Source organism: Moschus berezovskii, chromosome 9 (genome assembly GCF_049115385.1).
Source record: "Moschus berezovskii isolate FMDL1 chromosome 9, NW_MosBer_1.0, whole genome shotgun sequence".
NCBI lineage: Eukaryota > Metazoa > Chordata > Mammalia > Artiodactyla > Moschidae > Moschus > Moschus berezovskii.
The window spans coordinates 94,796,424-94,810,184 of NC_142468.1; the positions used below are offsets into that span (position 1 = coordinate 94,796,424).

Sequence of the window (13,761 nt, forward strand, 5' to 3'; positions counted from 1 at the left end):
TTCTGTAGATCTGAAGACTGAGATGTTTAAGTCTTTATGCCATTGAGTATTTTATAGCCAAAGGCCAAAGTAAAGCTACAGATAAACGGAAAGTGAGTTATTCTTTTGTTCATTTAGTCACTTTTTTCAACAAGTGAATGTCTGCTGTGTGCCAGGCACTGGGCTGCAGATGCAAAGATAGATTGGTGGTTTATGGGACAATCAACCAGGAAATAAGGAAATAGGAAATAAGGAAGGAAGAGAAACAAGTTAGGGGAGAGGGTGGTGATAATAAATTAGAATTAAATCCTATTTTCAGAAGATTATGGACATGATGAATTGTAGCTTCTGGCAGGATATCTAAATTGAGATGTATCCAGTACATGGCTGTATATAGAAATCTGAAGCTCAAGTGTTCTGGGACAGAGATACATGTTTTGGAGTCAACACAAAGGTGATGATTAAAACCATGAATTTGGATGAGATCACTCTGCGGTGAGCTGAGGATGTAATCCTGGAAAAACAGTCTGAAGGGCTGAGCTGAAGAGAAAATAAGCCCATAGAGGGAAATAGAGAGGAAGTGAGACAGGTGAGCTCAGGGACGAGATGGGGGGAAAGGAAGAATGTTTATGTCCAGTTGGTTGAAAGAGCTCATTTGGTATTACTCATCTGGCATAACAAGTCCATTGGTGCCAGTAGAGGTGGTCATTTCTCAAACATCCATTCTCTGCCCTGATGCTTCACGAGTGCCTGTGGCCTGTAGAAAACCTGTAGCTCTACTTTCTTGGACTCATCAGGGTATTCCACAATCTAGCTGCAGCAGGAGAACAATAATTCCTCTTGCCATGATCTCATTGGACTTTTGGAGCAGCTGTTAAGTAGGGAGGGTTTTACTGTACTTTTAGATGAGGAAGCTGAGGCTTTTGGAGATGGAGTGACTTGCTGAAGGGCACACAGTGAGGTAATGGCAGAAATGGAGCCAGAATTCAGGTCTAGAATCCAGGATTCCTCACTTCAGGCCTGTAATTTTTCCACTGTATCAATTGCCCTTGTAGGACGTCTGCTGCATCCTCTCACCCCATGAAAAACAGAACTTAACTCTGATTTGTTCTAGTTTTCTTTTCAAATTTCAAAAACTTCCTTGGCTGTCAGTTGGTTTAAGGCATATTGCTGCTGTTTTGCCAAGTAATAACTGTGGCAAATGTTTTCAAAAGGGTAGAGGCATTAGTTACCTTCCAGGACATTAAAGGACAAGTAGATTGTTATCTCTCCTCTCTCCAGCTCCGTGTGTACATTCGTAAAGGGTGATGAAGCGAAATGTACTTGTGGAGTAGGAGAGAGGAGAATTACAGCCCTATTTCTAGAGACAGGCCTGAGGTCAAGTCCCACTGCTTGGCAATATGTGGACATATTTTGGGTTGTGATTTAAGAAAAATTCCTTTAATGTGAGTCATTTATCAGAAATTGAACATGATTCAATATCAGATATTAAGCAGTAACTGATTTTTTTCCCCCAAGTATGATAATGGTATTGTGGGTAGATTTTATAAAGGAGAGATCTTATCCTTTGGAAGTACATACCGAGAGACTTCTCTGGTGGCTCAGTGGTAAAGAGTCTGCCTGCCAATGCAGCAGACATGGGTTCAAGTCCTGGTCTGGGAAGATCCCACATGCTAAGAAGCAGATAAGCCCGTGCGCCACAACTAGTGAGCCTGGGAGCCACAACTATTGAGCCACGTGTGCCTGCAAGCCCCAGAGCCTGTGCTCTGTAACAGAAGCCACCATAATGAGCAGACTGTGCAACAAAGAGTAGCCCTCACTCACCACAACTAGAGAAAAGCACGTGCAGTAGTGAAGACCCAGCACAGCCAAAAATACTATGAAAAAAGAAGTACATACTGAAATATTTGTGGATAAAATGTTATATTATCTGGTATTTGCTTATAGAAGTAGTGGGATGGCTGTGGGGGTATGGATTGGATGGTTGTTGGAACATGACAATGGTGATTCTCTACATATAGATATGTTGAAATTCTATTTTCTTTTTAAAAACAGTCCCTTCAAGAGAGGGGAAAAAAAAAGTCCCTTCTTAGCAATCTGAGACCATTTCTTTTTTTTTTAACATTTATTATTTTATCTTGGCTGCACTGGGTCTTTGCTGCTGTGCTCAGGCTTTCTCTCGTTGCAGTGAGCAGGGGCTACCTTCATTATGTGTGCAGGCTTCTCATTGTGATGGCTTCTTGTTGCAGAGCACAGACTCTGTAGACATGTGAGCCCGGTAGTTGTGGCTCGGGAGGCCCTAGAGTGCAGTCTCAGTAGTTGTGGCGCATGGGCTTAGTTGTTGCACAGCATGTGGAATTCTCCTGGACCAGGGTTTGAACCAGTGTCCTCTGCATTGTCAGGCTGATTCTTAGCCACTGGACCACCAGGGAAATCCTTTTCTTTCTTCTTATCAGCTTTATTGATATGTAATTCAAATACCATACAATTCACCTATTAAAAGTATATGATTCATTGTTTCTTAATATATTTACAGAGTTGTGCAATGGTCATCACAATTTTACTTTATTTTTATTGGACTATAGTTGCTTTACAATGTTGTATTATTTCACTAGCAAAGTGAATCAGCCATTCAAATACTTCCTTGAATTTCCTTCCCATTTAGGTCACCAGATAGCATTGAGTAGAGTTCCCTGTGCTATACAGTAGGTCCTCATTAGCTATCTGTTTTTTATAGTAGTGTATATATGTCACTCCCAATCTCTCAATTTATCCCCGCCCCTCCCTCCCTTGGTATCCATACGTTTGGTATGTCTGTGTCTCTGTTTGTGCTTTGCAGATAAGCTCTTCTGTGTCATCTTCCTAGATTTCACATATAAGTGATATTATACAGTATATATATTTTTCTCTTTCTGACTTGCTTTACTCTAATGACTGTTTTTAGGTGCATCCAAGTCTTAACTTCTCTGAACTTCAATTTCCTTATCCCTAAAATCAGAATTGTTATACCTATTTTTCAGATTTGTTGGGAAAATTAAAGTAATATATATGAAAAACATCTGGCATAGGATCACTGATTGCTATTTTGTTGTTGCTATTTTAGGCAACTTGGAAAACATTAAACAGTTGTCTCTGAGCCCTTGAAGGTTCATATTTCTTCAGAGAGGGACACTCCTGGGTCTGCGTGTGCTTCTGCACTTCCTCACTACTAACAAGATGGTCCTTACTGTTTCCCGAGAGCAGTTTCCTCACCCTTGCTTTTTCCTTTCTTTAAAGCTGCGTTGAATAAAAAAAGATTTAATATAAGGGAGTTTAAGAGATGCTATAGAACACAAGGTCAGGAAATAGACTGGTCTTGCAGTGAACTAGAACTGAAAAGCTGTCAGCAACCAAGTTAGCTTCTCTGCATTTCTGCTCTTGTTTTCCTTCTGTAGATCAGAGGTTGGCATATTTTTTTTTTTTTTGGTAAAGGTCAGTTTAGTATATATTTTAAGCTTTGCAGCTTTATACAGTCTTTGTTGCAATTACTGAACTCTGAAGTTCTATGAAAGAACCATAGAGGATACATAACAAGTGGTTGTGGCTGTGTTCTATACAACTTTATTTATAAAAAGGGGCAGAGGGTGGATTTGTCCCATGGGTCATAGTTTGCTGACCTGTGCTGCATTCTTCTGTAGATAAGCCCCAATTACATATCCAATTACATATCTGTAATTGGAGCCAGTCTGCAGGAGCCTGCAGCACAGGATATTGCAGGAAACCTGGATTTGATCCTTGGGTAGGGAAGTTCCCCTGGAGAAGGGAATGGCTACCTACTCTAGTATTCTTGCCTGGAAAATCCCCTGCACAGAGGAGCCTGGTGGGCTACAGTCTGTGGGGTCACAAAGAGTCATATACGACTGAGCGACTCACACTTTCACTTTTCCCGTATCTGTATTCCATTGTAGTAGCCTCCAGATGGCACTGTCAGCCTCCAAGTTCATATTACCTAGTAACTGAATTCCTAGATTCCTATGAAAAGAAGTCTGACACCCACACCCACACTCCTCCTTAGAGCTGGAGAAGGGACTGTGGTAGTTTCTTCTGAGAAGAGGGCACAAAGGGTTTGTTCTGTGAGCAGCTCTAAGAGAAAAAAAGGTATAGGAATGGGCTGGGTATGCACCCAAAGGTACTGCATAGGCCTAGGAAGATCACCGGTTTATTCTGCTTTTATCTCTTATACTTTGAATAAGATTCAAGTAAAAAACTCACCATAGTGCGTATTTTCAAGCTTAAATTTTGTCAAACAGCAATAATCTCTAGATGCATGTTCACACTAATAATTACTGTGGAATTTACACTTGTTTTCCTTTCTTTTGTGTGTAGGAAATCTGTCATAACCTAGGAGTTTGCTACATGTATCTGAAACAGTTTGACAAGGTAATCTGTAGAAATGGTGGTGGTGGTGGGTGAGCAGCTGTCTGGGGATTTCACTGAGGGTACACTTTTTACACAGGTCCCATGGATCATTTTGTATTATTCCTACTGTTTGCAGAGACATTTTGAAGTAAAAAATGAAAGTTCCATATACATTTACCCCCATTTTTATTCTCATTTGTCACTACTAATCTGTTTTTTTTTTCCCCTGCTTTTAATAAGTGACAAATTCTAGAAACAGAGGAAATGGCAATCTCATTCCTTTCTTCCTCTCTTATTTTCCACACCTTAGTTTAATTTTCCAGAACAGAAACACAAATGTTCAATAAAATTTAAATATAAAAAAGTGGATCTGTAGTCTTAAAAGTGTAATTATGGCCAAGTGAGCTATCTTCCATTTCAGTTTTCAGGTCATTGGAAATGAATTTTTAATCTTAAGTAGTTTGATGTGAGAGTTCAGTTTTTAAGTTTATTTTCCATGTGAGATTTTTATATTTCATTGTGATTAGGCTGTAGTGCCCAAGACTCCTATGATCAGATAAAACTTTTGAGCTTATTCTGGTACTCAGATAAAGGGAAAAAATGTATATATCTTAACTGAGGGGTAGACCAGATTATTGAGGACTCTAAAGTTAATGGCAGTGGGGTTGATTAGCTTCCTTCATAATTCTCCCACTTAGTGACTGAAGTTTTATTTTCTTTTCTCCAGTACTGACAGGACTGAGAACCTGAATTAGTTGATACTCATTTGATAATGTTTAATATGTACCAGTTTGTAAACTGAAGCAATCTAATCAATCCCTCAGGGTTCTTAAAAATAACTGCAGTTGAGGTGGGAGAATAACTTTTCCTCTTCTGAAATATATAAAAATAAATAATACCTGTACCTGTGCAAATAAAATACATATTTAGTCGATTAGGTTTTCTGGGCAGATGGCTTTTCAGTGTTATATACTTGGTTAGGAGCTTTTTCCCTTCAGAGAAATTTTAAGCAAGTACTTATCTGCTGCTGCTGCTAAGTCGCTTCAGTCATGTCCGCCTCTGTGCGACCCCATAGATGGCAGCCCACCAGGCTCCCCCGTCCCTGGGATTCTCCAGGCAAGAATACTGGAGTGGGTTGCCATTTCCTTCTCCAGTGCATGAAAGTGAAAAGTGAAAGTGAAGTCGCTCAGTTTTGTCTGACTCCTAATGACCCCACGGACTGCAGCCTACCAGGCTCCTCCATCCATGGGATTTTCCAGGCAAGAGTACTGGAGTGGGGTGCCATTGCCTTCTCCTAAGTACATATCTATTCATGGGATTATTCTGAGCCAAGAGAGAGCTGGACTTGGTTTTTGGTCAGACCTGAACTGAGGAGGAGGAGAATTATATTTAGATTTTACTGTAAAGCTAACAGGCTAAGCAAGTACAGTAGCTGGCATTTATATAAATACTTGTTGAATCAGTGAAGGACTAAACCGCCTTTATCATCATCTACAAGATAAGCTCTAGCAGAGCAAGGAGTTTCCTGTTAGCTTTGGTATACTAGTACCTGGATGATATCTCCTGAGTGATAAATGAACATTCATTCATTTATCCAGTTATTGGCGAGGAAAGTGAGGTCCCCCTGGAGAAGGGTGTGCAGTTGGCCAGCGGTGCAGCCGGGGTCAAGTTTGGGGCAGTACTCTATGTACCATGATATCCCTCTTGACATATGGATATGAGTCATGGGAATGGATATCAAAAAGCAGAAAACACTCAGAAAGGTTAATCCTCTTGTAAAAGCCCCCCAGGTGGCACTAGAGGGAGACATTTCATGTTTCCAGCTGTCCTATGAGAGCACAGTTTGGGTATGTTTTAGTTTTTTGGGCAGTGGGACATTTGCTGAAATGTGATGTTCCTACTTGAGTACAGCAGGAGCTCTTTCTTTACATCAGCCGTACAGAGTCATTGTCCTTTCCTGGTGGTGATTTGGTTCTCTTTACTCTGTCACTCTTGTTAGGCACAAGACCAGTTGCACAATGCCCTACATCTTAACAGAAATGATTTGACTTACATAATGCTGGGCAAGATCTTCTTGCTGAAGGGAGACTTGGACAAGGCCATTGAAATCTACAAGAAAGCAGTGGAGTAAGTGTGTTGGTTCCTTTAGAGCAACGAGAAACTAAACAAAAATGGGAGCAGACATGATCTCCTATGCCTGAGAGAGGACATGTGTGACTGGTTACACATTGTGTGAGTTCTGAGTTAGAGTAAATGTTAAGCTGAAGTTTAGAGCTCCCAGTGCCTTAAATAAGGACGACTTATGTTTCTTTCTCACCTGTCAGTGTGGCTGGTCCTGGGCAGCTCTCTGCCCCACAAGGTCAGTCAGGGATCCAGGTTCCTCCCATGTTAAGCCATCATTCTATAGGTTGTTGCCTAACCCCTGTTGATAATGGAACTGACTGATATTCCCAGTGTGATATTCTGTTTCTCCTTTCTAGGGAATCTTATCTTTTCTGCCTAGATCTTGTCTGGTTTAAGTGGGACAGCTGTAACAAAATGCCTTTGTCTCATTTATTTGGTCACTTGATAGAATGCGTCATCTGTGGTTCAAGGCCACAAAGTCTATTATTCCTAATAGTAAGACTTTGGACTAAATTTAGATTTCTGTTGTTAATTACTCTTGTCTTCTACCATGATAGTAACTTTTCCAGTTACATTAGTCACAACGCTGCTTCTGGAATTTTTTTCATATTTTATATCTAAAAAGACATAAAAAATCCTTTTGTTTGTTAGGCTGCAAGAAAGACCTCTGTCATCAAGAGGCTATGTTTACAGGGACGAGTAGGTAGGAGCCCATGTAGCCATATGTTGAATCTTTGTGGTGCTGAGTGGAAGCCTTGACCCCTGACCCCTGCATTCAAGAAATTGGCTCTTTGAGCTTCGGTTCGGTTCGGTTCAGTCGCTCAGTCGTGTCCGACTCTTTGCGACCCTGTGGACTGTAGCCCACAAGGCTTCTCTGTCCACGGGATTCTCCAGGCAAGAATACTGGAGTGGGTTACCGTTTCTTTGAGCTTAGCTCACATTAATTACATTAGCTCACACATTCTTTCTGTGTCTGGCTAACGATTTAAGTCACTGAAATCCTCAAGTGAGAATTTGGAGGACAGCTGAGCATTTGGAGCCTTACTGAGATGACAGAAATCATTGTTTATGGCCCACAGCTTCAGAGAGAGTAGTCATGTTTTGGTGGGGGGAAGGATGCCACTAGAATCATGGAAATTACCTACTTGGTTGGGGAGAGGAAGGTGATCAGAATGGGAATTTATGGCAGAAAGTGAACAGCAACAATACTTGGTTAACTGAGTAAGCTCTGTCTGGCCAGCTCAGGCCTCCCTGGGTGGGGGCTTTGCCCCTGTGACTCTGGTCTCCCCAGAGGTAATCTGCACCCTACCTCATTCCTTAGACTCAGGAGATGTTCTTCACCTTTTGCCATTTTCACTGTTGAAACTGTCTAATGATCCTGTAGTCAGATCATCTCAGCTCAGAGTTGCTTTTGTTTTGTGACAAAGACAGATGCCAGTGAGGGACTGGAAAGGCAGACAATCTTTTACTTAAGCCAGTGTTTACTCCACAAAGCCAATGGCCAATTCTTTCCTAGAGCTGGTATGTGTCTGTCTTCTTTAGTTTGGCTGTTTAGTGTGACTTTTTGTTTAATGTGGACAGCAGAGCATCAGGGGCCTTGGGATCCTAAATTACCCAGGAAATAATTATGCTGACTGGCATTGTGAGTGCAGTGAGAACAACAACAAAAAATCTCACAAGAGGGAAGTAGCTAAAATCGTGTGTGTTCTAGACCAACTTGGTTTATAGAGCATTATTCTTGAATTCTATTAGTGTAATTAAGACAGTGGCACAAAATATTCCATAGGTTCTGAGGACTTTGGCTGTAAGAAAAGGTCTTGAGAAAGGAGTCTAGATTCTGAGTCCCATTTCTGTCTTGTTGAGCAGCCCTCCCGATAGCGTGTTGACATACTCCTGGAGGAAATTCCCAGATCCCTTGGAGAGTTCTCAGGGGCACGGGAGGTGCGGTCACTGAGGGAGGTGCGGTCACTGAGCGTGTAGGCATCACTCATGCGCATCTGCTTCCCTCTGGGCGTCTCTTGTGTTGCAGGTTCTCACCAGAAAATACAGAGCTGCTTACAGCTTTAGGGCTACTCTACCTGCAGGTAAGAGGACTTTCCTTATCCACGCACTGATGTTAGAAGTGCTTTGGGGACTTCCCTGGTGGTCCATTGGTTAGGATTCCATGCTTTTACTGCAAGGGGACACAGGTTCAATCCCTGGTCAGGGAACAAAGATCCTGTAAGCCACACAGCCAAAAAAAGAAAAAAACACTTCTGGGTTTGTCTGTTGTGGTTTTCCTGCATTTTTACTTTAACACAATTTACTAAAGGTCATAAGCAGCACATAAACTTTACTCTGCACTTGATACCCTTTGTCTGCTAAAGGAATGAACTTAATTTTCAGCATGCAAATCAGAAGCAAATATACCTGTTTAAGCCTAGTCTTACCCAACCAAAGAAAGAACGTGTATGAGAAACAACTTGTGGTCAGGGAGACTGGCATTTTGTGGTGGAAGTGCTGTGGTGGCATTAGGGCTTGGGCAAAGGCCGTTTCTGTTGTTCCTTCTTCCCAGCCAGGTTAGGGTTAGAGAAGGCAAAGCATTGTCTAGAATAAAAATCCTGCCTCCAGCTCTGCCTCTGTGGTGTTCTTGTTTGTTTTTCTCTAAGGAGCTTAACCTTGGGCCTCCCTGGGCTTTGGCTTGGGAGGTTGGCCCTAGGGGAGAGGAGGCTCACCAGCCTGTTTCCTGCCAAGAGTCCTCAGTGTGTGACAGCACCAGTGTGGCAGAGACAGTTCCTGGCAGATAGCTACTTTGACCTTATTAGGCGACAAATCAATGAAGTAGGAGGGAAAAGAAATGTGGGGCCCTTAGCGTTTTCTTTTTTAAAAATTTGGTATCTATAGCTTTTGTCAGAAGAACCCAGAAAAGTCAGGGTGTATCTGTTTAGGGTGTGGTTGGCCAATTTCCCTAACACCTTCTCCCCCAATGTAATTCTCTGGTTTGCTTTTTTCCAAGCTCGGCATTTACCAGAAGGCATTTGAGCATCTTGGAAACACACTGACTTACGACCCTACCAACTACAAGGTATTGCTGGCTGTCAAACCCCAGAGCCTTCACACACAGGTGGTCCCATTGCTCCTAGAGGTGATCTGGCCCTAGAATGCATTTCAAATATCCAAGAAAGTACTTTTTTCTTAGAAAAGTATTAAGTAAATGTGGCTCTTATTTGAAAATATTGTAAATTGTCAGTGCTGTGCTGCTTATCTTTCAAAAGAGCACATTTGTCATAATGGGCCTGTAACTTACACAGACAGCAGAACTGCAGTGGTGGTGAAATTGTATGTGTTACTTAGGAAATTAGCAAAGCCTCCACATGCTGAAATGACCTTCAAGCTGAGACTACAACTCTTGTCCAGTTATGACTTTGGGGATGAGAAGATCATCATGTGGATGAGTCATTGAGGGAGCTGCAGCAAAACAGGCTTGTTGTTAAGGGTACAGACTCAGTCCTTTCTTGGAAATCATATTAGCCTGACTGAGAGACGTGGAAAGCTGGACTGAGGAGGTCTAAAGCTGACTCACCATCTGCCCTGTGGCAGAAGGAACTGCATCTTTAGAGGCCAACGACAGGTGCACTTGAGTCGTCTAGAGCACTTGGTGTGTACCAAGCAGGGGCTGCAGGGTTAAAGGTGGTTTTTACTTAAAGGGCCCTGATACTCTAAGGTAGAGACTTCCCTGGCTACAAGTAGAATACAAAAGAGCTAGGTAAAGTCAGAGACTTCTTTATTATGGCACCATGTGGGGCGTGAGAGTGTTCCTCTTGCGCGTTTGTTCCAGCAGCTGTGGGTGTATAGGTCCCTGGAAGATGCTTTTCAGTCCCACCAGTGTTGATGGGCCTACTGAGTATCTAGGTTCAGGAAGGCTACTTCACTCCAACAGCCTTTTGGGAATGACTAAATTACAAACTTTCCATGTTTTCAGGCCATCTTGGCAGCAAGCAGCATGATGCAGACCCACGGGGACTTTGATGTTGCCCTCACCAAATACAAAATTATAGCATGTGCTGTTCTAGAAAGCCCTCCACTCTGGAATAACATCGGAATGTGCTTCTTTGGCAAGAAGAAATATGTGGCAGTGAGTGTCTCCTCCTTTTCCTGGTTTGTGTTCATAGTTACTGGGTCTGCTGAGCTTGCCCCAAACCCTCACCGAGTATCCCCTCACTCCTCCAGGCCATCAGCTGTCTGAAAAGAGCCAACTACCTGGCACCTTTAGACTGGAAGATTCTCTATAATTTGGGCCTTGTCCACTTGACTATGCAGCAGTATGCATCCGCTTTCCATTTCCTCAGCGCAGCCATCAACTTCCAGCCGAAGATGGGGGAGCTCTACATGCTCTTGGCTGGTAAGAGACATTTATGTGGAGCAGCCCTCTGCAGTCTGTAATGAGGGAAAACCGAATTAGAATCATGGCAGGCCAGTAGTTAAATATCCCACAGAAGCCATTCCCTTGCAGATCCCATAGGTATCTGGATGACTGTCCTAGAGTCTGAAGAAATACGAAACAGATGACAAAGCACCTGGCTGCCTCACTTAGGGGAATTTAACTTAGAGGCCAGCAGGTTAAATAAGGTTCATATAGTTCTTCTTTTAACAGTGGTATTCCCTTGGCTTGATAGTTCATATATTGAGTCCAACCCGTGTTCTTAGTTATCAAGTGTTAAGATCGTAGGCTTTAGGTATCACCAGGTGTTAAGATCCTGCTTCTAGTACTTACTATTAATAGCTGTATCTCATAGGGTTGATGAGAGGATTACATGATTAGATAATCAGTGAATGGTAACTTGGTTTTGCTGTCATTATATAATTAGTCTTTTATTATTGTTAGTGCAATATAAAAATACTGACTATTCTTTCTGGGGATATTTCTCCTTATAGTAAATTTAGTATATGTTTAAGAGCAGTTTCCATGTTATTACTGACAGTCTTCAGGTGTTTATTTTTTTGTCATTACTGAGGGGTTCTATATAAGTGAATAGAGTGGTGGTTATTTGGGGGCTGTCTCAATACAAAGATAGCCCAGTCATAAAGGGATACAGCATTGTAAGCAAATAACTGTACTGTAGGGCATAAGCAGCAATTCTGTAACAGAGTAGAGATGGTCTTCACACTGAGTATTGAAAGATAAACTGCAGTTCAATGGCACAGAATGGCTGAGAAGCCCCTGAGGAAAGGCATGCAGCCGTGAAGCTGCAGGCTGCACCCGGCAGGTAGTGGCAATAGTGTGGTAGATAGAGCCTAGTGGGAGGTAAGTCAGGAGAGGTGGTCTGGGTCAGTATGGAGGGCTGTGAGTGCAGCACAGGGACTATACTTGATCTGAGAGGTTCTGTTTCCCATCTGTATTCCTGGATCTCCTCTAGTGTCTGGAGGAAGTAGATGAATGGTTGTGGGGCAAGTGGAGTGGGCAGGACTTCCAGAGCAGCTCTGTTGTTGTCTGGTTTATAGATCAAGCTTCCAGAAAATACTGATTAAAAAAGGGAGAGTGTTCTGTTGCTAAAACAGTGAGGACTCTTGAGTAGGACAGTGACGCGGTCAGATCTGTTAGCGAGATCCTGGCAGCACTGTGGCAAGTAGATGAAGGCAAGTGGACAGTGTCCCTAGGAAACAAAATAGAATGTCTGACACGACTAAAGCCAGGGCAGTTTCACTAAAGAAACTAAAAAGAATTCATGGAACCTGGCAATGGATTAACTGGAGAGGGGACTGTTGAAGATGACATTAGGACTTCAAGCTGAGTGGCTGAGTAGACAGCGGTGCTAGGAGCTGAGAGGGTGCAGTAAGTTACATGTCGGGGCTGAATGAACTGGAGGCTGGAAACAGTTCCTGTGTTTTCATGCTGGGCTCTTCAGCCGTAGTATTCACTCTCTCTATTGCAGTGGCTCTGACCAATCTGGAGGATACAGAGAATGCCAAGAGAGCCTATGAAGAAGCAGTCCGCCTTGATAAGTAAGCTGCCCTGCTGAGGATGGTGTTGGGGGGTTAGACTCTGCAAAGCCATGAGGTGGCGCCAGGGCCCCGGTGTTGCCCGAGTCAGCCCAGGTGCTTGCTCTTCGTATGCCTTTGCACACAGCAGGTCTGTGTGTACAAGGACGTGGTTCCTGAGCACAAGCACTCAATGGCTCAGTAGGACCTGGCACTGGCTCTGAGAGACCTTGCTGTGGAATGGAGATCTCTATTAAACTAGTTTTGTTTCTGTATAATGATAAGGATCTATCTCTAAATGACCATTTGTTGCAAAGCCCCAGGTCCATAGAGTCCCTGTCTGTCTGTGCAGGTGTAACCCTTTAGTAAACCTGAACTATGCTGTGCTGCTGTATAACCAGGGCGAGAAGAGGGATGCCCTGGCCCAGTATCAGGAGATGGAGAAGAAAGTCAACCTACTCAAGTGTAGTAGCTCTCTGGAATTTGATCCGGAGGTAAGTCTTAAATCCAGGACATTAAGCAAGCTGTCAGGAGACTTTTGAATCAAGCCCAAATAATCCAGATATAATGTATGTTTATGCCTGTTTTGGCTTTGATGTTCCCAGCAGCATGAATTCTTCAATTAAGGACAGCTTGAGAAAAAACTTTCCTGAAAGAAAATAGTAAGAGGAAATTCAAGCTTACTGAGTTGTATCTATTATTGGTGATACAACTCATTTGAGTTGAGATCTGTGTCTCTTAGTAGCTTCCTCCCACTTCTCCTCACATAGAAAAGGTAGGAATTTAGTCCATTAATGCACCAAACTTAAATTGGTGGGTTTTTAGAGCCTTTAAAGAACTTCCATGCCATCCACTCAAGGCATTGTGTTCTCTGCTGTTTAAGAACCATTTCTTTGCAGTCAGTACTTCCTCCCTCAATAGGTAGCACAGCAGACCCTGTCAGCTAATCTCGCCTGCCTGCTAAAGGCCTAGGATGATGCTTGTCTCTGCTTGTCATACCTGTGACTTTTTTTTTTTTTTTCCTTCCTGCATGGACACAAGATGGTGGAGGTAGCCCAGAAGCTGGGAGCTGCTCTACAGGTCGGGGAGGCACTGGTCTGGACTAAACCAGTTAAAGATCCCAAATCAAAGCACCAGCCTGCTTCAACCAGTAAAGCCACCTGTTTCCAGCAGCCTCTGGGCTCTAATCAAGCTCTAGGACAGGCAATGTCTTCAGCAGCCACATACAGGAAGCTCCCCTCAGGTAGGAAGCTACACACAGCTTTGGAGACCCATGGGAACAGCCACGTATGCCTGCAAAGA

The 13,761-nt window shown here is 42.9% G+C and overlaps 1 protein-coding gene across 6 annotated transcripts in view; it reads left to right on the forward strand.

Annotated features, from left to right (window-relative positions):
- Positions 1–13,761, forward strand: part of BBS4 (Bardet-Biedl syndrome 4) — a 54,018-nt gene that overhangs the window by 36,963 nt on the left and 3,294 nt on the right. For all 6 annotated transcript variants that reach the window (XM_055437360.2, XM_055437359.2, XM_088839969.1 and 3 more), the window contains 9 exons: positions 4,345–4,398; positions 6,377–6,504; positions 8,531–8,585; positions 9,497–9,565; positions 10,463–10,615; positions 10,711–10,882; positions 12,414–12,483; positions 12,812–12,953; positions 13,501–13,702. In XM_055437360.2, the coding sequence (XP_055293335.1) occupies positions 4,345–4,398; positions 6,377–6,504; positions 8,531–8,585; positions 9,497–9,565; positions 10,463–10,615; positions 10,711–10,882; positions 12,414–12,483; positions 12,812–12,953; positions 13,501–13,702 (1,045 nt within the window). The remainder of the gene's footprint in view (positions 1–4,344; positions 4,399–6,376; positions 6,505–8,530; positions 8,586–9,496; positions 9,566–10,462; positions 10,616–10,710; positions 10,883–12,413; positions 12,484–12,811; positions 12,954–13,500; positions 13,703–13,761) is intronic.